The 21,938-nt window shown below is 49.0% G+C and overlaps 1 protein-coding gene across 2 annotated transcripts in view; it reads right to left on the minus strand.

Annotated features, from left to right (window-relative positions):
* Positions 1–135: 135 nt before the first annotated feature.
* Positions 136–21,938, minus strand: part of EZR (ezrin) — a 54,228-nt gene continuing 32,425 nt past the window's right edge. The window contains exons 4-14 of one of the 2 annotated variants that reach the window (XM_016954692.4): positions 21,489–21,584; positions 19,689–19,963; positions 19,020–19,103; positions 17,894–18,040; positions 10,769–10,865; positions 5,617–5,780; positions 5,138–5,268; positions 4,158–4,318; positions 3,700–3,792; positions 1,643–1,894; positions 136–1,460 (exon numbers count right to left, since the gene is read on the minus strand). In XM_016954692.4, the coding sequence (XP_016810181.2) occupies positions 1,296–1,460; positions 1,643–1,894; positions 3,700–3,792; positions 4,158–4,318; positions 5,138–5,268; positions 5,617–5,780; positions 10,769–10,865; positions 17,894–18,040; positions 19,020–19,103; positions 19,689–19,963; positions 21,489–21,584 (1,665 nt within the window). In that variant the 3' untranslated portion in view covers positions 136–1,295. 2 annotated transcript variants of the gene reach the window in all.

Genomic DNA, 21,938 nt, shown 5'->3' on the forward strand with positions numbered 1-21,938 from the left:
TAAGTACAACTTACCAGTGTACCCCCAGGGACACCACGGCCCCTCACAAAACCTGGCCAGAGGACAGCATAGAGCCCAGGCGAGTCGGCGGTAGCCCTCCCACCCCACACACAAGCACACACCCGTGCTGCTTCGTGCCTTTGCAAAGCTTTTATTTCATGTCTGCGGCATGGAATCCACCTGCACATGGCATCTTAGCTGTGAAGGAGAAAGCAGTGCACGAGAAGGAATGAGTGGGCAGAACCAATGGCCTCCACAAGCTGCCTTCCAGCAGCCTGCCAAGGCCATGGCAGAGACTGCAAACAAACACAAGCAGAGTCTCTTCACAGCTGGAGTCTGAAAGCTCATAGTGGCATGTGTGAATCTGACAAATTTAAAAGTGTGCATAGTCCATTACATGCATAAAACACTAATAATAATCCTGTTTACACGTGACTGCAGCAGGCAGGTCCAGCTTCACCACTGCCCTCCTGCCACATCACATCAAGTGCCATGGTTTAGAGGGTTTTTCATACGTAATTCTTTTATTCTGTAAAAGGTAACAAAATATACAGAACAAAACTTTCCCTTTTTAAAACTAATGTTACAAATCTGTATTATCACTTGTATATAAATAGTATATAGCTGATCATTAATAAGGTGTATAAGTACAACAATGTATTCTGTTAAGCAAAAAAAAAAAAAAAAAAAAAAACTAAAAAAAAATCCAAGTGTCCTCCTCCACCACTCACGCTGGTGATCACTGTGCTCTCTGCCAGCTGCGTGGAGTGACGGGAGGAGGGAATCACTGTGTGTGCGAGAGTGCTTCAGACTCAATTTCCAAAATAATTTTCACCCCTCTAAGCATGTAAATATACAAAGATGGATCCTTCATAGAAATTAAAAAATCAATTTGAGCTCATTTCAAATACAGAACAAGTATGGCACAGATGAAGTCCTGCCACGTTTCCTTTAATGATGCTGACTCTTGTATCACACAGGCCAGCATGAAGTTTCTTACTCAGACTTTACAGGCATTTTCCGTAATTCAATCAGTCCTGCTCCCAGCACAACACAGGAGGTGATTCGAGAATAATCGCGAGAATCAGGCCTGCTTGGCACTATGATACAACTGGGGAAAACAAACCAGGGTGCCTCCCTGGTTCCCAGCCCAGAATGTTTCTGTTGGGTAACTGCTTTTTAAAGGAACTGGGATCTGAGGGAGTTCCTAGACTTGGAGCACTAAAGACACAAGCGTGGCGGGGCTGGCAGCACCCGCTATGAGCGCCCCTCTGCCCTTGGTCCTGGCCTGGCCGTTACAGGGCCTCGAACTCGTCGATGCGCTGCTTGGTGTTGCCCTGCCGGATCTGCCGCAGCGTCTTGTACTTGTCCCGGCCTTGCCTCATGTTCTCGTTGTGGATGATGTCATTGTGGGTCCTCTTATTCTCATCTCGGGCCTGGGACAGCTCGCTGCTCAGCGTCTGTAACATTAAGCAGCATTGGTCAAGTCCCTTCCTCCCCATATGGCCCGGCCCGTCCCCTAGGAAAACAGGAAGGGCAAGAGGGGTGCTGGGTGGGGCTGGCTCACATCACTGCCCTCCCCAAGCCTGTCTGCTCCAAAAGCGAGGCAGGCTCCCTGAAGACAGAGCCCCTTGGGCCTCACCAGCAGCTGCCGCTGCACACGCTCGTTCTTCTCTGCCTCAGTGATGCGCTTCTCCTCATTGCGGTCATCCCGGATGCCCTCACTAGACAGCTCCGCGCTGTAGCCCGTGGGCTCTGCGCCCTCATCCTGCAAGCTCTCCTGGACATGGTAGCTCACCGGCTCGTACACGGGGGGCGGTGGGGGCGGGGGTGCTGTCATCACCAGGTGCAGCTCCTCCTTGGTCTTCACCAGGTCATCCTGGGCTTCTTTGGCCTTTGGAAAGCAAATTAATAAGAGAGGACTTCTCACCCAGAAGTCCTATCCTCCTGGCTATGAGAACAGACTGTCGCCTCCCTCTGTCCTGCCAGGCTAAGGCAGCACTGAACTGTGCTGGGGGGCTGTGGCTTCGAAGAGGAGCACCCTCAGGGTGCATGGGGGGTTTACAACCCTCTGCATCCAAGACAGGAAGAGGAACTGTGATGCTGGAACCTGGGCAGTTTTAAAACTACCTTTTTTACCTGTAACTCTAGACATTATATAATTTTTAGAAAAAAAATCCTGTTAGCATGAGTAACGGGCTCTGTTCCTAGCCTCCCTTCATGCCACAGTCATTATCAAGTGCTCTCCTGCTCGCCACTTGCAGTCCTTCCAACAGCTTCACACACACCCAGTCCCGCCCGCCTCCATCCCAGCCCTAGAGTCGAGCTTAGTGTGGATCTGCTTTGTAGCCAGCTCTCCTCACTTAACAGGTACTTTCTCCAAAAACCTAAGAACCAAAGTCTTCCGCTTGCAACTTGGGATGGTGATATGGCTGTGTCCCCACCCAAATCTCATCTCCAACTGTAATCCCCACATGCTGGGGGTGGGTGGCATTACCTGGTGGGAGGTGACTGGATTACGGGGTGGTTTCCCCTATGCTGTTCTCGTGCTAGTGGGTGGGTTCTGAGCAAGAGCTGATGGTTTCAGTGTTTGGCATTACCCCCCTTTGCTTTTCTCTCTCCTGCCCTCATGTAAGAGGTGCCTGCTTCCCCTTCGCCTTCTGCCACGATTGTAAATTTCCTGAGGCCTCCCCCAGCCATGTGGGACTGTGAGTCAATTAAACCTCTTTTCTTTAACTACCCAGTCTCAGGTTGTTCTTTATAGCCGTGTGAGAACAGCCTAATACAGATCGACAGCAGGAATGGGGGCTGGAACAGAGGCAAGGAGGTACTAGGCAGAAGCGGCCCTGGACAGCCGGGAGACACGTCCCCAGAAGGCACCTCCACAGATGGAGAAGCCACAGTGGGGGAAGGACGGGCCAGCGGGTCTGTGAAGGAGAGGAGCTGCTTAAAGCCTGGTGTGCAGTCTCCAATGGGAACCATCCCCAGATCTTCTCAGGGGCTGTGCCTTCCTGGAGGGCACAGGGGATCCCAGACAGAGCGACAAGCTCTGTGTGCGTCCCACAATGAGAGCTACAGCTGACTAAACCTCTGTGCTAGGTCCTGGGCATGGGACCTCGCATCTGCAGAGCAACCTTATGAGTTGGGTATTTGCCCCCATTCTACAATGAGGAAAATGAAGCTTGAAGAAGTGATGCTACTAGCCCCCAAATAGCTGATGAGCAGCAGAGCCCAGCTCTCACTCCAGCCTGGAGACATCCAAGGAGCTGGATCTTTCCATGGTGCCCGCTGTATATACTAGCTGCAGGAGGTCATGTTTCAGGCACTGCGACCCCATTGCAAGGGGCACATATATAATTAGATTTAAAACCAGTTCCTGACCGGGGGCTGTCAGATCAGCACTGAACAGTTCGGGGTGGAGGGAGCAAAGTGGGTGAAAGTCAATCAGAGGTCCTCCCTCTATGAATCCAGCAGCTGCACTGACTCGTGTACAAAGTCAAACCCATCTCTTTGGGGATGTCTACTTCAATAGTACAGCTGGTATTGGCAGAGGATCATGAGACATCCCAGAAGCTTCCAGTGGTCTGAGCTTGAGCCAGACCTCTCCCCCAACCCACCCAACCTGCAGAAGGGCCCCACCGCAGGCAACTGGGCAACAGGTGCTGTGGCCGTGCGGAGGTGTCCCCCGTGCAGACTCACCCTGTGCTGCCACTCTTCAACTTCATCCTCCTTGCGCCTCCGCGCCTCTTCCAGGAGGGCAATCTTGGCAGTGTATTCTGCAAGCTCCGCAGCCTGGGAAGGGAATGCCAAGCTCACGTCAGTTCTGATATCCTTTCAACGGAGTCCAGTTGTGAATGAGTGTTCATGTGTGTTGGCAAGCAGTCTCCAACGTGACACCTGAGTCCCCGCCACCCCCACTCCATGGCCAGCAGGGTCCATTGTGCACCCCTGGCATCTCTTCCTGGATGCCCACACCCACCTTCAATGGGTGACCCTGGCAACAGCCCAGCCCCTTCCCCACCAGCTGCCTTCAGCCCCCCAGCAGATCAGTTTACAGCTTCCAGTCATGACAATTATTACAAGGCAGGTGTCACATTTTCCATCCTCAGAAGCAGCCTCTCTATAATTCAGCATCTTGAAACTCAGGCCATTCATACCAGCTGCTCCTGGCTCTTTATCTGATCCACCGCCTGTCTCTCCAGCTCCTCCTTAGCCCGCAGTGCAGCCATACGGTCAGCCTCTAGGCGCTCGGCCTCCTCCTGTGCCCGCTTCCTCTCCTCCTCCAGCTGCAGGGCCCTCTGAATCTGCTCCGAGAGCTCTGCAGACACACAAAGCCAGAGCCATTCAAGCCCTCAGCCCAGAGACCTAGGAGCCCTCGCTTTCCATTCCCACCCCCAAAGCCACAGAGCCCTAGACCAAGTCACAGGTTGAGGGGATGTCTTCCAGTGACCCTGGAGGAAAGCACTTCACAGAGCTCATTGCTGCTGTATCCATGACAACTTCCTCAAGATGGCTAGAAACCCGTCCAACGCCAGCCAGGCGCCCTCTCTCTGGCATGCCTGACTCAACCCTCTTGGCACTACTCTCCCCAGGTCCGCCGCCCGCTGTGCTGGTGGTCCACACTCCACTCAGAACACAGAACACCCTTCCCATGTGTGCTATAAGGGCTGCCAGTGAATACAGCATCTGTGGCGCCTTGTGTAATCGGCCCAGCTGCTGGGGTTGTTGACTGGAGCTGTGCTGGGAAGTCTGGCTCTGAACACGCCTTTGGGTTTTAGTCTAGAGGTCGAGGGAAGTGCAGCATGGCCCTGTCATTCATGGGCTGGGGGACTGTGGGCAAATCACTGTACCGCACAAAACCTTACTGTCCTCATCGGGGAAACTGGGTGATTGAGCACTTACCGCAAAAGACTAGGGAAATTTTAAAATACAAAGTCTTAGAACAATTAGCACCAAAGTTAAATAAGTACAGAACTGTTTTCCAAACCAAATAACCATTTTATCATTTCGGTTGTGAGTCTGCGCTGTGGGACACGTTCTTGGTTTCCTTCACGGTGAGTGGGTGGGTGGGTGTGGCCCCTGCCCCTCGGTGGAAATGCATGACCCAGTGTAGAGTGCCAGCCCCAGGGCGCCTGACCTCTCTCTGCCTTCTTTGTCTTCTCCTCATAGTCCTGCAGCCGCAGCATCAGCTCCTCCTTCTCGCGCATCATCTGCTCTTTCTCTCTCTCCACGGTTTCTCTCCTTTTCTTCTCTGTTTCCAGCTGTTGCCTGGTGCAGGGAAAAAGAGGCACAGGGAGATTTAGACTCTGGCAGGAAAGTGAGGGGTCAACACACTTCACGGGTACTTGAAGCTCCAGGATGGACTTGGTATCCTGAGGGCCACCCTGGCCTACTGCCAGCCTGAGCTGCCTGACAGAGCAGCCGCTCCAGGGCTGACACCAGGCTCAGCACCACAGCAACCGCCCAGAGACAAAGGCCTTGAAGATCCCAGCGTGGTGACTGGGTTCCATTCCACCACTCTCTCCCCATCAGCTCCACAGTCACCTGACAGGCACTGGCTGCCAGTGGCCGAGTTGGGAGAACACAGGCCCCCCCACTCTGGCCTCCCGCGCTCACCGCTCCAGCTGCTTCTGATGCTTCTCCTCCCGGGCCTGGGCCTTCATCTGCTGCACCTCGATGGTGTCAGGCTTCCTGCGGCGCATATACAGCTCATGGTTGCCCATGCAGAGCTGCAGGATCCGCTTGTTGATTCTCAGACGTGGGGCATAAAACACAAAGTCCTACAAAACAGAACAGGGCCACCTGGACTCAAGCTCCTTCGTTTGGTTTTCTTCTCCCAAACCATCCTTCACAAAGGTCCGGAACTTTTCTAAAAGAACAAATGTAGCAGAACAGGGATGGCAGCATCTCGGCACTGGGAATGTGCATTCTCCAGGACAGATGGAGGAAGGGCACGTGCTGCGTGTGTGTGCGGTTATGTGTGGGTATGTAGCACTGGGAAAGTGCATTCTCTGGGACGGGTGGAGGAAGGGCAGGTGCCGCGTGTGTGTGCAGTTATGTGTGGGTAGGGACATGCTGCATGCACACTGAAATGCCACTGCACGTTAACTGCAAAGCTTTTCCAAGGCGAGAACTCTCAGCCTTGGGAAACCTTTCAAGTCTCAGAGCTGCCTGCTCTTCCAGGTAGCCACCTTTCATGATGTCCTCTCCAGCCTCACTGCTGCTCCCCATCCCCGATGCTTGCCTGGACTGCCTCTGCTTCTATTTGGGCTTCCTGTCTCCTCTGCCACAGCCTCCCCTCCCACACTGTTATTGCTACACTGACTGGGTCACCACCCCGACCCATCACTGCCAGCCTGGGAGCTCCAGGGCCTGGGCCCAACCCACACAGAGACCTTCCAGCTCTGGGCCCAGCCTCCGCTGTGCACTCGGTTCTCTCTCCTCAAAGCTGTCCAGCCCTGCTCCTGCCACACCAGCTACAGGTACTCGCCGCAGTGGCACTGTCACTTCACTCCGGTGACTCCTTTCAGCATCTCACTCCTATGAGGCCATCAGCTCCCAAGGGCAGGGGCCACACATTCACTCATCTCTTATCTTCCCAGGGTATTTGAGGTGTGCAGTACCTGCCAGGCACTGCCAGCTCGTGCAGCACAGACAGCCACGTGCGAGCTCCACAGCCTTGAGTACATCCCTTCACCAGGCTCAGCGCCTTCAACCATAAGGCGGGGATGCCGGTATCTCAAGGGACTTCAGATATGGGACTCAATCCTCCCAGCAGTCCCATTAGATGCTGGCGTCCCCGCCTTATCGGTGACGTTCAGGAGGTACTCGGCGCAGGAAGAGCTGGCTGACACACACAGCAGTCACTCCAATTGCTAGTGCCTTGCAAGACCGCAACCAGAGGAGCCTCCTGGAAAACAAGGCAGAATCACAGCCTTCGGGAAACTCGTGACCATGACTGGAAACATTTGGGACACAGCTGACAATCTTGGTCCCAACTCCTTGCTACTGCTGTGATTAGCTTACAAGACAGAAGAATATGGTTTAGAAACTCCCATGAAAAGTTATTTTTCAGTGACTCTGTCAGCTTCCTCTTAACCTCAGGGCCCCCAGCATCCAGCTTCTGACCATTTGGAACAGAGGGACAGGGTGGCTACAACAAAAAAACAGTGCGATATATCCCACAGCAACTTCTGAGACCTAACGAGGAACCGGCTGAGCGGGCTCATCAACACATCCGAGAAGAATCTATTTAGCTTCAGTCTTTTCATCTGTTCCAGAAATCCTGGGGTGAGAGGTGATGCCAAGCCCTGAGAGCCCATGAACTTCCTGGGTGGGGCTGTCTTTGGGGTTTCACACCCTTGCTGTTAAGTCACTGGGTTTCCCAGGGAGGAGTCTGTGGAGCTGGGAGCAATCGGCATTTTTATGACCCACCTATCCCTTATTACACAAGAGGAAACAATCCTGCATTACAGCTTCGGAGGACTCTACCAAATAGGCCCTGACTCAGAAAACGCTGATTAGCACCAACTCCCCTTTATGGGGTTGTGGGGGTGCATGAGTGGGGGGATCAATGAAAAACCTCAATGGTAACTTCAGGTTAACATAACAATGTCTCCCTCTCTCCCTTTCCCTGCAGAAGACGGGTCCTGCCAGCAACGGGAACCAGAATTCGGGGAGTCCACTGCCAGTGGGTGAGGGAGGACGGTGCCTGGCAGGAAATCTCTCCCAGTGCCTTTGAAGGAAGCCGGTTTCTCACTTCAAGTTAAAACAAAGACTCATATTGAAATGTTTCTAAATCCAAGTCCCTAACCTGATGCAGAACCACAACACGACAAGACCTGGAACAGGGTTTTTAAACTGGCCGAGGACCAGCAAGGTAAAAATGCAAACCAGGCACAAGGAAAGTTCAAGAAAAATAAACCCAAGACCCTACAAATACAGAAGGAGAGAAGGTAAAAGAGCCCCTTTTCAAGTCCCCAGGATGCCAGGAAACTCTCCCACAAGAGGCCAATCCCAAGGCTCATCTGGCCGCAGAGATGGCAGGAGGCAGCCACGGGAGGCAAAAAGGCAGCGGGGCTCCTGGGAAGGTCACGTGGGGGAAGCGGCCGAGGAGTCAGAGCGGAAACGCTGCTTACTTTCTCCAAATTTCAGATGCCTGAGAGCCTTCTGCCTTTTCCACAAGGCCACAGAAACAAAACGCCCTTTTGAAAGGGAAAAGGCAGCCGCCTCAGCCCCTCATAGTGTCACCTGGGCAGGCCGTGTCAGCTGTATACGAGGTCCCATCTAAAGAGCCAAAGTGTGGCCCGAAACTGCTGTATGCACCTTGGCAGGGAAGAGAAGCTGGCTTTTAAAAAGGAGACGCCAGTTGTTGGGTGAGAACTGGACAAAGACTCATTTGTGAGTTCACAGCAGAAACCGCCTGGGGTGAAGATGACCCGTGAAAGTCAACACAACATAAGGAATCCCACCGCCTCAAACTTTGGGCCTCTTCTTTTTTACATGAAAGTTCAATGTTGAAAACTTGAACTTCTTCTGCCCAAAGTTTACAGACTGAGGTGCGGCAGTGCCTCGAGCAGCCCTGGGGTGCTGTGGGGGTGACAGAACTCCACCTCCTCAAACCAGCAGTGCCCACTCAAGGCAAATGCTGCCTCCTCAGTGTGGCTCCTGCCCAACCTGCCTAAAGGAATCTCACCCCCATCTTCTGATCCGGCTTAGTTTTTAATCACAGCTGTACTGTTAAATTTACTACCAGTAAGCATCTCAGTTGCCTTTTTAACCCTTTCCTTCACGTAAACGTAGGCTCACCAGGGCAGGAGCTTTGCCTTGTTGATGGTGCACACAGCCCTGGAAGAGTGCCTGGGACAGCGTGCCACCAGCGAATGTTTCTTTTGCTTACGAGATGGCTTCACATGAGGCTACTCTATAATAAAGGCACATGCACGAGATGTGTTACAATGGCTTCTGCTTGGGGCTTATTATGAAAATATTCTTCAGCTTTTCAAGAGACGGACTTATCATCAAACACACACACACACACACACACACACGCACAAACATTCTGAAACAGTCTAGTCCAGAGCTTCTGCTCTAAATTTTTAATAAAAGTGTTCTGAAAAGGCAGTAGTGTCACAGAGTACGTAGTAGCCTACTGATGAAGAGATTTCAGCATTTTCTTGCTCTTCTAAACTGTGCCAATCTTACTACCCAAGTGACATGAAGATGCTATGACCCTCCATTCATGCTGTTGCATAATATGAACTGCTGCCATGGAGCCTTAGAGTCTGCATTCAATACGTGTTTAATTTTAAATAACTGTGCAACTACCCACAGAGTAGCAGCCAAGAGTTTGCAAACAGCAGGAGCCCTTTTTTTTTTTTTTTTTTTTTTTTTTGAGACGGAGTCTAGCTCTGTCACCCAGGCTGGAGTGCAGTGGCGATCTCAGCTCACTGCAACCTCCACTTCCTGGGTTCAAGCGATTCTCCTGCCTCAGCCTCCCGAGTAGCTGAGATTACAGGCGCCCACCACCACGCCCAGATAATTTTTGTATTTTTAGTAGAGATGGGGGTTTCACTGTGTTGGCCAGGCTGGTCTCGAACTCCTGACCTCGTGATTCGGCCATCTCAGCCTCCCAAGGTCCTGGGATTACAGGCGTGAGCCACTGCGCCTGGCCAAGACGTTTTTAACAAAGAAGAAAATACTTTCACAAAATTGTCAAGACCTGCTGATTTTAAATTACGCTAGACAAACCTGTATGTGGGGAGAAGTATGTGGGGTGAAGTCATCTTCACCCCAAGTAACACCACATACTGTTCTAAGTGGATTTACCATTGCTAAGCAGTACCCAGTCCCAAAAGGGTTAATAAGACAACCAAGGTATGGACCACAGCCCATGTTTGCCTCTCCAAGCTTAACACTGTAACTAAGGAACAAAAATTACATGAGAACACAAAGTCCTTTCCAATCTATAATTTTCGTAAAATTCAGAACAGGCTCTAAGGTGGTAACAGAATTTCTTCAGGTGGCAATTTTTTAGAGAACCAGATTTCTGATTAGATAACAGAATCCTTACCCATTCTACAATGCTACAGTTATGTGCGTATGTCTCAAATATTCTGAGTTAACAAAAGTTTAAATGTCAGCAGAATAAATAAAACCAAATTTACATAATGCACTGGTCTTTGCAGCTATTACAATCAATACTATCAGATTTCAGGACATGAAGTGTCGCCTTCTTACCATGTCCTCCCAAAATGACTGCCTGCCAGTGTCACCTGTGTGAGGATGCACACCTCTGACAACAGAAGTGGGTGAAGCCCCGATGAAACCTTGGGGACCAGCAATGCTTGGGTGCAAGTCTGACTGTCCCTATCTTGGATAAGTTCCAGGACAGCTCTGAAAGGCAAATCTGGCCCTTGAGACTCGCAGGTCCCACTGTCCGTCAGGTGCTGGGGAGAGTCCCTGCACCCAGGTGGTCAAGGAGACAGGCTGGCTCTCCACACCAAAAACACAGCATTTTGGGAAATGCTTATCATTTGGCCAATGGCTCAGAACTGCCCTTTTCTTCATAAGGAATGAGAATCATTTGAAAAGTTAAGTGGTCTCCCCTGCAGCAATTGCCTGGCCCACAGGATCTCTGGCCCTCAATGTAACCTCATGAGGAGTTTGGACTATCACTGGCTACTCGTCACAGTATAACTTGTCCATTACCCTGACAAGTATAAGAATGAAAAACAGTAGCCCCTGAATAGAATCCTTTGGAACTTACAGGTGCCTTCTTGTCGATGGGTTTAATGACAAACTTTTTGTCATTGAAAGAGATGTTCCTGATTTCACTCCAAGGAAAGCCAATCTTTGGGGTTAACCTGAGGTTAAAAAGAAAAAGTGGATGGTTAGATGTATACATACGTTCTTGGATTGGCTAAGAGAGATTCGCAAATCAATTCTTATTAGTTCAATTAAAATAATATGAAGCTAACCCAAGAGACACAATGTGTTATATGCTATTATCAAATAGTTCCCACCTGTCCTAGGTTAAGCCAAGTGGTTGGCTGCAAGGCATCTGCAACCTTAATCTGTCCATTTCCTTTGGTTTTTCCTCAGTCTAGGGCACCTATGATTACCCAGGCTGGTGATCTCGAGGTCAACTGAAATTCCTACCCAGGTACCTTGACCCTCCCCCTCAGGTATCTTCTGCTGTTCATTCCCACATCACATCACCACACTCACCTACCTCTCATCCTGCCAGAGCCCACTCTCGAGCTGTGTGCTGGAGCAGCCCTACTTTCAGTCTGCTGATCTGATTAATTTCCTCTCCTCCCATGTCAACACAGTCCTTAACTCCGCATCCAAGAGCTGTCAAATCCAGCCCCAAACTCCACGGTTCAGACCCACCTTTCAACACACAGTTCCCCGGGGCTGCCTCCCTTTCCCTTGAGGCCTCTCTTAACATACAGGCTCTTCTGCTACAGACTGTTCGCTGAATGTTATTTAAGTTACTGATCATTTAGTTCTATGAAACCAACAGGGAGGGCCAAGATCCCATCACGTTCCTAGACGTGCCATACTCAACAGAGCTTGCCAAGAGAAACGGACAAAGGCCTTGCTATGCATTCTGCTCCTCTGGTTCTCATTCCAGTGTGTGTTCTCCTGGCTGGACAGACATCTTCCCATGTCACTCTCTAACTTCCAGGACAGCCTTCAAACTAACGGCCCTAATGAAGGCCCCACAGGGCTAATCCTACTTAACCAATGCAATGCCATGACTGGCCAGACTCTGGCTTTTATTAGCATTCCCAAGTTCATCATGTGACTTCAAGACCACATTGCTCGGCTCACCTGACACTTCCCACCCTATTCTTCCAACACATTTTACCAGGGATAATGCCATTCTGGAAATAACGACAAATCCTCAAAACCACCATCCAACAATGCTGCCCTCCAAAGCAGTCCTTTCCAACATCCCACAAAAACCTTCATTTTAGAAGTAGCAGGAAGGTCAAGCAATCTATGGCCTACCAACAGCTTCAATACTGACGAGCAATACAGGTTTCGTTATGACCACATCAACTAGATCAAGGCAGTGGGGTGGACTCTGTAGGCTGAGGGCAAACATGTAAGCCTGACATGGCCCTTCTGGGGAATAGCGCAGTCAGTCATGGTGTGCCTGCAGGAATGATGGCAGGACACTGGCCAGACCATGGTTCTAAATGTCAAAGCTTTTGTATACATACTTTCTTTTACAGTGCTATGCTCTAGAATCACCAATCCCCATTAAAAAAAAACACACCTGGCATTCAAACAAACATGCAATGAGTTTGTTCTTTGATCTTCGAGATGTAATTTTCTTTACAGGTTTCAGAGCATTAAAGGGGAACTCCAGATACCACCTTGCCCTGCTACTGACTTCAGCCTATGTCCTCCTTACACTGAAAGGCTGTGACAGTGGCATCAGGTAGGCATGTGTTGCTTCTGGAGCACTTTCTCCCAAAACACAAGAGCAGCCTGCTGGCACCAACAGAGGAGCTAGGATCCAAGCTCCGGAGGCTTCGCCCACAGCACACAGCACTGTGAGCCAGCGTGCCGCATCCTGAAACTTCAAGGGGCTGGGATCCCGTCTCCGGCTCCTGTCTCTACACAGGACTCTCAAAACAGGTTCTGACCTTAGAAAATTTAGGCTTCTGGCTCTCTGGTGTGCCTAGAAAGTTTTTCCTCTTAGGACTTTGAAACCTCATATAACAATTCATAGTCACTCATAAGCATAATTGCAGTATCAAAACAAAAAGGTTAAACATGAAAATTATGACTCACTTTTGAGTTAAAGAACTTTTAATTCTTGACCAAAGTTGGAAAATTAAAGCCCAAGGATTTCCTGTTTCCTAAGAGATCACATATAGGACATGAACAGGGTCTACAAAGAAGGTGGCCACAGGGTTTATAAGTGTCCTTGCTTAGGCCACACATTAAAAAAGCGTGATTCTCCAATAACAGGGACCAGACAGAGGCCTTTGGAGAAATGGCTGATTCCAGGACTAGAACAGGGAACACAAAGGATGAACCTGGTGCATCTCGAGGAGCCAGAGAGTAAGGAAGCCTGCAAAGAACGCAGGGCTCACACTTCAAGGTGCTCCTAAAGGCCAAATCTCAAACAACCTGAGCAAGAAGATACATACTCATAGATCATAACCCAAAGACCGAAACACATATCCATGAGTCCATATTAATATAACTGAATAAATGGAGAACAGAAATTGGCTCCTTATAGAATTCCAATTAATACACGTAAAAAGTTTTTAAAAATCACAATTTCTCAAATACCACAGTAATCTCATCAATGGTAGCTAGAACTAGGACATCTACATAGTTTAAAATTATCTCCCCCAAATATACTGACCAATTGTAAAGGGAAGGATAGTGATTTTACAGTGGAGAAACCTGGCAGACACCACCTTAACTAATAATCAAAATTAGCACCACCTAAGATAAGATATACCGACCACATGTGCCACCTTGAAAGAGGTCCTGGAAGGGCAAAACAGCACTTTATTCTCACCAAAAATGTAAAACTCCAAATAATGAGAAAACACCAGACAATCCAAGCTGAAGGGCTTTCCAAAGTCAACGGCCAGTACTGTTCAAAAATACCAAGGTCATGACAAAAAAAGACTGGAACTATCCCACATCGAAGGAGACAGGGAGGTCTAACAACTAACTGTGTGGCTCCAGAGAGGGTCCCGGGGCAGAAATAGGACATCAGTGAGACAACTGATTAAAATGGGAATGAGGTCTAGAGACTACTAATGTTAATTTTCTTATCTTGGTATTTGGACTACGGTTACATAAGGTGTTAATGTTTGAGGAAGCTAAGTGAAGGGTATATGGGAATTATTTGTACTATTTTTAGAATCTTTTTAAAGTTTGAAATAATATATATATTTTAAATTGAGATGGGGTCTTACTCTGTCACCCAGGCTAGAGTGCAGTGGCACAATCTTGGCTCACTGCAGCCTCCACCTCCCGGGCTCAAGTGATCCTCCCACCTCAGCCTCCCAAGTAGCTAGGACCACAGGCATGCACCACCACGCCCAGCTAATTTTTTGTACTTTTGGTGGAGACGGGGTTTTGCCATGTTGGCAAAGACCAGCCCAGGCTGGTCTTGAACTCCTGAGCTCAAGGGATCTACCTGTTTTAGCCTCCCAAAGTGCTGGGATTACAGGTATGAGCCACCATGCCCAGCCTGAAATGACTTTAAAATGCAAGAATGGGCCAGGCATGGTGGCTTACACCTGTAATCCCAGCACTTTGGGAAGCCAAGGTGGGCAGATCATTTGAGGTCAGGAGTTTGAGACCAGCCTGGCCAACACAGTGAAACCCCCCCGTCTCTACTAAAAATACAAAAATTAGCCAGGAGTGGTGGCATGTGCCTGTAATCCTGGCTACTCGGGAGGCTGAGGCAGGAGAACTGCTTGAACCCAGGAGGCAGAGGTTACAGTGAGCTGAGAATGTGCCATTGCACTCCACCCTGGGTGACACAGTGAGATTCCATCTCAAAAAAAAAAAAAAAAAAAAGCAAGAATGATTAAAAAATGTAAATCCAAAATATGTAGCTGAGTGTGATAATGTTCTACATGTCTTAAGATTTTGCATTTTTCAGGCATATTTGTCAGAACTCAACAAATGAACACTTAAGATTACATTTCATTGTATTTAAATTTTACATCAAAAGAACAAAACATAACCAACGTCTAGTATATCATATGCACTTTCATTTTGAGGAAGGATATGGATGCCTGCAATTTTCTTGGAAATGTGTTAGAGGGCCAGAGGGTGACAGTGGAGTGCATACGGAAAGAGACGTGAGAAAGCAAGCGAAGCCCTGAGTACCTATCCGCAAGGAATTTAAAGAAGAGACATGTTCTGTGGTTCCTGTTTCAGTTCCCAAGCTCCCCGTGCACCCTTTCCCTTTAAGGTGGAAGCCCTGGACCTAGTGCACTTCCAGAAACTCCTACCTACAGAAGGACTTCTATGATGAAATCTGCCCAAAGAGGGATGAAGCTAAGGGAAAAAAAGTGCTTTTACAGGACTAAAGATCAGGTTCCTCTAGTTTTTGTTAGTTTTTGTTTTTGGTCCGAGTGTCAGGTTTCAAATTGTAACCCAGCTAAACTGAACTTTCTCTGTTCACAAGCTTACAATGCCTGTCAGGAGGGCGCTTACCTGTTTTTGCCCTCTTTATACTCCCACCTATTCCAAGCTAAGGGTTTAAAGAAAGATGACAAATAGTCCTACATGCTCCCACTTAATGCTTATGTGTACAATGAAAAGGGAACCCCAAGAGACAGATTTCCCAGCCAGACCCTATTTAATACTAAAACAGGTGTTTTAATAGAGACTTTACTTGCAGAGTATAAATCTCTTAGAGCTCAATTTCCATATTCAATAGATCAGCTTTCTCACCTGAACAATGTTTCAGGCATATCTAATTCTAGTTCTACCGAGAGAGGTAACAGCGCAACAGCTGGCGAGTTCTCAGCACTCCTCAGACTTCAGGACAGTCTCCTGCTTATGCTGCTACCAAGTTGTCAATATTTGTTCAAAAGGGAAAGAATTTGGGCCTATTAAATGACTGAATATCTACATAAATGCTTTTTTCATGAAGAGAGGGGTGTGCCTTCAGGAATGGGGAGAAGAGAGGCAGAAAGTGAGCCTGCCCAACACCCCAGCATGCTCTGTGGGGAAAGAACCATCTGAGAGAGTTGCCAGGTTCATCGCTCAATGGTGGGGGAGGGGGAGCAGAGCGCAAAAACAGTACTAAATAGGGCACACAGCTCACATTTTTACTTGGAAGAAATGGACACTTACGTGGGCTGGGGCAGTTACAAGCTGACATCAGCAAGTTCCTGCCCATGGCTGTTTTCCTGCAGGTTGAAAAACCTGTTTGGACAGCCCTGGCCTGGCCACGTTACAAAATCTGGTCATTGAAGAGATTTCCAAGGCAGAGGCAGTTTCCCACATACGTTCCCACGAGGACTTTGTGCACTGCTCCTTGGCATGGCTGTCTTAATAGCCACGGCTTCAGCTCTAGGGTCTCCCGGAAAGATGGTGTCCTGGTTCCAAGTTCCTGTATCTACTCACTTTCCCCACTTCTTTAAAATTTTTTTTGAGACACGGTCTCGCTCTGTCACCCAGGCTAGAGTGCAGTGGCGCAATCTCGGCTTACTACAACCTCTGCCTCCCAGGCTCAAGTCATCCTCCCCTCAGCCACCTGACTGAGACCACAGGCATGCACCACCATAGCCAGCTAATTTTTTAAATTTTGGTAGAGACGGGGTTTCGCCATGTTCCCCAGGCTGGGCGAGACTCCTGAGCTCAAGGGATTCGCCTGCCTCGGCCTCCCAGAGTGCTGGGATTCCAGGTGTGAGCCGCTGTGCCTGGCTTTTCCGTGCTTCTTTACCAATGCTGCATCCAGCACACTTGGAGTAGGAGCGAACCGAGAGTCCTCAATATCTCATTTCCAGGTTCTCTGAGGAGCTCCTGTGACAGCGCCTGCCTCCCTCCCTGTGCAGTATCACCACGTGGGCCCCGGAGGTGAGAGGAGGTTGGGCACGGCTGGCACAGGTCCCTGACTTGCCCAAGTGAAATAGATCTGTGCCCTGGGGTCTGGCAGGAATCCGCGTGGTTGCAAATGGAGATGGACTTGTGCAGGTTATTTGTGGAAAGCAGCACCACTCCCTTTGAGAACTCCAGAGAGGGTTTTTGGGGAACCTGAGATGTGGGGATGCTGAGAACAAAAACATCTGAGAACAGATGAGATGGGTGAGCCTCAAGTGGGAAATGGGGAGAGCTGTCATTTCAAGGAACAGCATGAGGCTGGGAAGGAAACCGGTACATCCAGGAACTCTGGGCCACTCTGCTCTTTACGTGGAAAGCAGGAACCCAGGCCAAAAGGCAGGGCTTGGCAAAAAGACCCCAGGAGCATTCTTGCCCTGGCACCTTCTCTGCCAGGCCCCTGAACCTGGTGGCCATCAGATGATTTGTTTCGGGGAGCCCTGCAGAGCAATCAGGCTGACTGTGGACAATCAGGGCAGAGACGGTAGTCAGGAGGCAGTCAGGAGCCTCTCCCTTCTCTTTCCAGAGGTAGTTTCCTTCTGCCTCTTAAATTCAGGTAGCTTCTGATCAGATCAATCCAGAATCTAGGATTATGCTGATGTCGCGGACTCACCATGGGAAACTTGCCCTCATGAACTAGGATGACTTTCCCTGTTTATCCTCAGCAGAAAGAAGGCAAATGCCCTGTATCTGAAAGCGGAACTGTCTGTCCCTGTGGAGAGGCCTGGCTCTGCTGCTCTACCCAGCTTGCTTACAGGCCCTCACTCAACAAACAACGTAACTAATGCGAGGCAATTAAGATATCTCCTGCAGACTCCCAGCATTTAGCTCAAGTGTCTACACATACAGGCTATTGTTTACAGCTTTTCAAGTCTCTCATCACACCATCAATATTCTTGGTTGGATTAGCACAAACCTCGAGCCAGGAGTCGAGCACTGGCTGGGCTGCCTGCAAAGTAGCTATGGATGGATGTGCTGGTACCTGCAGGCAGCTGGGGTGGAATCTCAGAGGCAGGGGGAGGAGAAGCAGCCTCTGCTCTATTCTGCCTTCCTCTACCAGGCCTGAGCCCACTATTGGCCCCGCCCACCATGAGAGAGGATAACTCACACCTCTGGACCACCCTTTGAGAGGGCCACAGCAGTCCAAAAGCCCTTTAAAAAGATTCCTACTTTGGGATAGTAAGTTGCTAAATAAATACTTCAAAAATAACCCACAAATTTGCCATTTTGCCATTGTTTCCAGGCCCACTACCCTACCTACTGAAGATAACTGTGAACTTCAACTCACTTATCATCTTTCTCATAAATATTCAGTCCAAGGGCATCAACTCCAAGCCAAAGGTCTGTTCCTTTCTTGTTTTTTATCTCGAAATAGTTGATTCCATACATTTCCAGGTCCTGAGCAATCTTCAGGTATTCCAACATAGCATTATCTCTAATTGGGGAGAGTGAAACAGGCAGAGTCACTGGTAGCACTCAATATCTAGAACAGTAAAACCTTTCCAGTATTTTTAAATTAAGGCGCCTTGTGTAGGATGGGCTCAACGCTGTGTGCTGCGTGCAGGCAGGCAGGGGCCGGGCAGCCGACCGGTGAGGAGGGGACCCATACAGCCCAGAAGCTATGCCTGGGGTGGGCTCCGTGCTGCCCTGGAGCCTCACCACCAAACCCCACACTTTGAAGAAGAACTGATTCACACTGGTTTCTCTGACAGGTTTTTAAGTTTTATCACTCAGCACAATCCTCCTTTTTCTCTTGCCCACACATGTCTTCCCACAACCCTCCTCATAGGCTTTGAGTTGTTTTCCTTCCATAAAGGATGCTTGGGCCAGACAGGAAACCCTGAAGCACAAAATCTGAGGCTCAAACCTCAAACAAACTTCAGAGGCTGAAATAATGCAGACTCGCAAGACTAGGCCAGAGACAAGGCTCTAGGACGAGAACACCCAGAATCAGGTGGCTCGGCCACGTCTTACATTAACAGCCCCACGTCCAGGTTCTCTGACATCAGCATTTCTCACTTGGGATCCTTTTTCATTTATATACACTTTGTAAGACAAGTACCTTCATATAATGAGCAAACCAGCATCTCTTTGACAGAATAAAATGCTGATTGCAGGTGAACAATGCCCCTCTGACTAAGATGAAGTTTAGACACAACACTTTCTACAAAGGGAGGGTGTAAGCTTTTAGAACCTGAAGGCTTGAGCTAAACTGCTTCTTTCCCCAGGCAAGACACCTGGCTTTGTTTAAAAAAAACCTCTTCCCTAAGAAAACCCCACTTTTAACTCGGTTCCCTCAAGGTCTTCACAAGGCCTGACACAGAGCCCTTTAAAGCATTAACTAGAGTCACAGGAAAAGACACGCTGGAGCGCACGGAGATGGTGAGATCCCAACAGCAGGGCACAGCACTCACTTGAGCATCCCACGGTGTTCCGCATGCCACACCTGGATCCGGTCCTCCCACTGGTCCCTGGTAAGTTTGTGCTGGTCCATCACTCTGGAATGCAAAAGGAAACAGCACTGTCATCCTTAAGGAATGTGACAGGCAAGGAAGGAGGCCCACTTACCACCCACATTCAAACCGTTACTTTCCATTCAAATCAATCAATCCCAAAGAGCTTTGGTTTCTATTTCCTGATGTGCAGCATTTCTATTTATGACAGTTAATCTGGAAGACTTAGCATTTTGAACAAGAACTCAGTTCTGCTGGAAAAACTAAGAGGTATTTTAAGTGGCCTCTTCTTCCAAATGGGGTAATTTTTGTGACCATTACTAAATAAAAACAGATTTCACAGGGGCAACCTATCATACCCCAGGAGGAGCTGAGCAGTCAGGTCGAGAAGTTTGCTATGCTGCTGCGTTCCCACAGGACACGGCCACACTTTAGTTTCCATGAGGAATGGCAGCTCGCCTTCCCTGGCTATGTTTCAGGTCGCTGGTCAGTGACTTAATGACTAGCATGAAGGAGCACTTGACACTGGCGAAGTCCTTGTGTTTTTAAACTGTGCTTCTAAGGCAATCACTTCTCCCTGCCGAGGACGGCATGACCGCTCCTGCCCAGGCCGGGTCATCCTGTGCTCACCTTTGAGGGATCAGCCGCTCAGAGCTGAGGTACCCAGACTTGTGCACTTCTTTGTTGTAGTCCCCAAACTTGGCCTGCACAGCGTAGGACCCCAAGAGCACGGCAGTCTCAGGGGGGCAGTAGATCTCATCGCTAAGGATTCCCTCCTTCACTTGGAGGAAGAAAAGTTTCTGGGTGATGTCCTGGATGAGCTCCTCAGCCACATCTTCAGGGTAGAACTTGGCCCGGAACTTGAACTGGAGGGGATTCTCCTTCCTGACCTCCTGGGCAGACACCTGCACAAAACAAGCCACACTCTCCACACAAATCCGGAAGACGAAGGCCCACTGTCCCCAACACAGGCTTCTAACCAAGACTCAATGGGGCCCCTCAAGCCAGTTTTCAGGAGATGTTTATTCTTAAAGTCATCTTTTTAGCACTCCAGACAAAAAAAGGTTAGTCAAAAGTGCTACCACAGGCCAGACATGGTGGCTCATGCCTATAATCCCAGTGCTTTGGGAGGCCAAGGCAGGAGGATCACTTGAGCCCAGGAGTTTAAGACCAGCCTGGGCAACATAGAAGAGATCCCATCTCTACAACATTAAAAAAAAAAAAAAGTTAGCTGGGGATGGTGATGCATGCTTATAGTCCCAGTTACTCAAGAAGCTGAGCAGGAGGAACCTTGGAGCTCAGGAGTTCGAGACTGCAGTGAGCTATGATGGCGCCACTGCACTCCAGCCTGGGTGACAGAGCAAGACCCTGTCTCTTCTTAAAAAACAACAACAAACAAACAAAAACAAAAAAACAGGCCGGGCATGGTGGCTCACGACTGTAATCCCAGCACTTTGGGAGGCTGAGGTGGGCGGACCACGAGGTCAGGAGTTCGAGACTAGCCTGACCAACATGGTGAAACCCCATCTCTACTAAAAATACAAAAAAATTAGCCGGGCATGATGGCATGCAGCTGTGTAGTCCCAGCTACTTGGGAGGCTGAGGCAGGAGAATCGCTTGAACCCGGGAGGTGGAGGTTGCAGTGAGCCAAGATCGTGCCACTGCACCCCAGCCTGGGTGACAGAGCAAGACTCCATCTCAAAACAACAACAACAAAAAACAAACAAGTACTATCACACTCTTGTGCTCAGCTGGAAATCAAAGCTACTGCCTCACTAAGCCCCAGTCCTCATGGGATGATGCTATCAATCCTGGAGAACTCAAATTTGGAAATGACCCCAGTGACCTGGAATGGGGCCACATGCCAATCGGGCCCTGGACCCCAAAACTTACTGTTAAGAATTCCTCCTGCTCCTCCACTCTTCCCCACCTCCCATCATCTTTTTAACTTGTTGCTGTGACTTGGGAGGACAGTGGGGGTTTCAAAAAAAAAAAGATAATTTTCAGAGTTTGAAGAAAATGTTTATCTTACTACTTTTCTTTTTGGTTGATTAATGGAATTATCCAATCTTTAAAGTTGGAAGATAATCTGTCACAGGTTCAAACAAAGCAATAACAGGTTCTTACAAGATGGTGGATGATTCACAGTTTATAAGATTAACAATCTCATTGAAAAAACTAAGGTCAACTAAAAGCTATGCAATTAACCATCATATGCTCCAATGAGTGAGCAGTATGGAGAAATGCCCGATCTGATTTCCAATCGATATCCCCATTTACTGGAAATCTGCAACCTTTTTGTCTGTAAAAACTTTTAAACAAACAAAAACGAACAGAAAACAGAAGACAGGGTGAGTTGCTCCAGTTTCCTTATCGATGAAGCAGACCAACACCCAATCCACAGCCTGTAAATAGTTAATCCTGACTTGCCTTCTTATCCAGCTTCAGCCAGGTAGGAAATCCTTTATTATCCACATAGTGGAGGCCAAAGTACCACACTTCCCGGAGGCCGATAGTCTTTACCACCTGCGAGAGAGAGAGAGAGAGAGAGGCCCAACACTCATGAGAAACTCACTGAAAAGGGCAACAGCTTTTGGCTGTCGTTCATCACATGGTCTAGCAGAGTCCCCAGGAAACCAGGACATCTGCTCAGTCCAACCACTGGGCAACACCTTTTTTTGCACTCAAATAACTTGTTACTAACTGAGGCTATTATCTCAAAGCCATGAACGACTTATTTTTAATATAAATTTGAGCAGATTCAGGGTTCTACCTTCTAATCTTAGAAAATCTCACTCCTACTCCTTTGTACTCCAGGATGCTCTCCTGCATGAAACTCAGCAGGGCGGGTTATGGCCAGCGCACACACAGAACCATGGG

Source organism: Pan troglodytes, chromosome 5 (genome assembly GCF_028858775.2).
Source record: "Pan troglodytes isolate AG18354 chromosome 5, NHGRI_mPanTro3-v2.0_pri, whole genome shotgun sequence".
Classification (NCBI taxonomy): Eukaryota; Metazoa; Chordata; class Mammalia; order Primates; family Hominidae; genus Pan; species Pan troglodytes.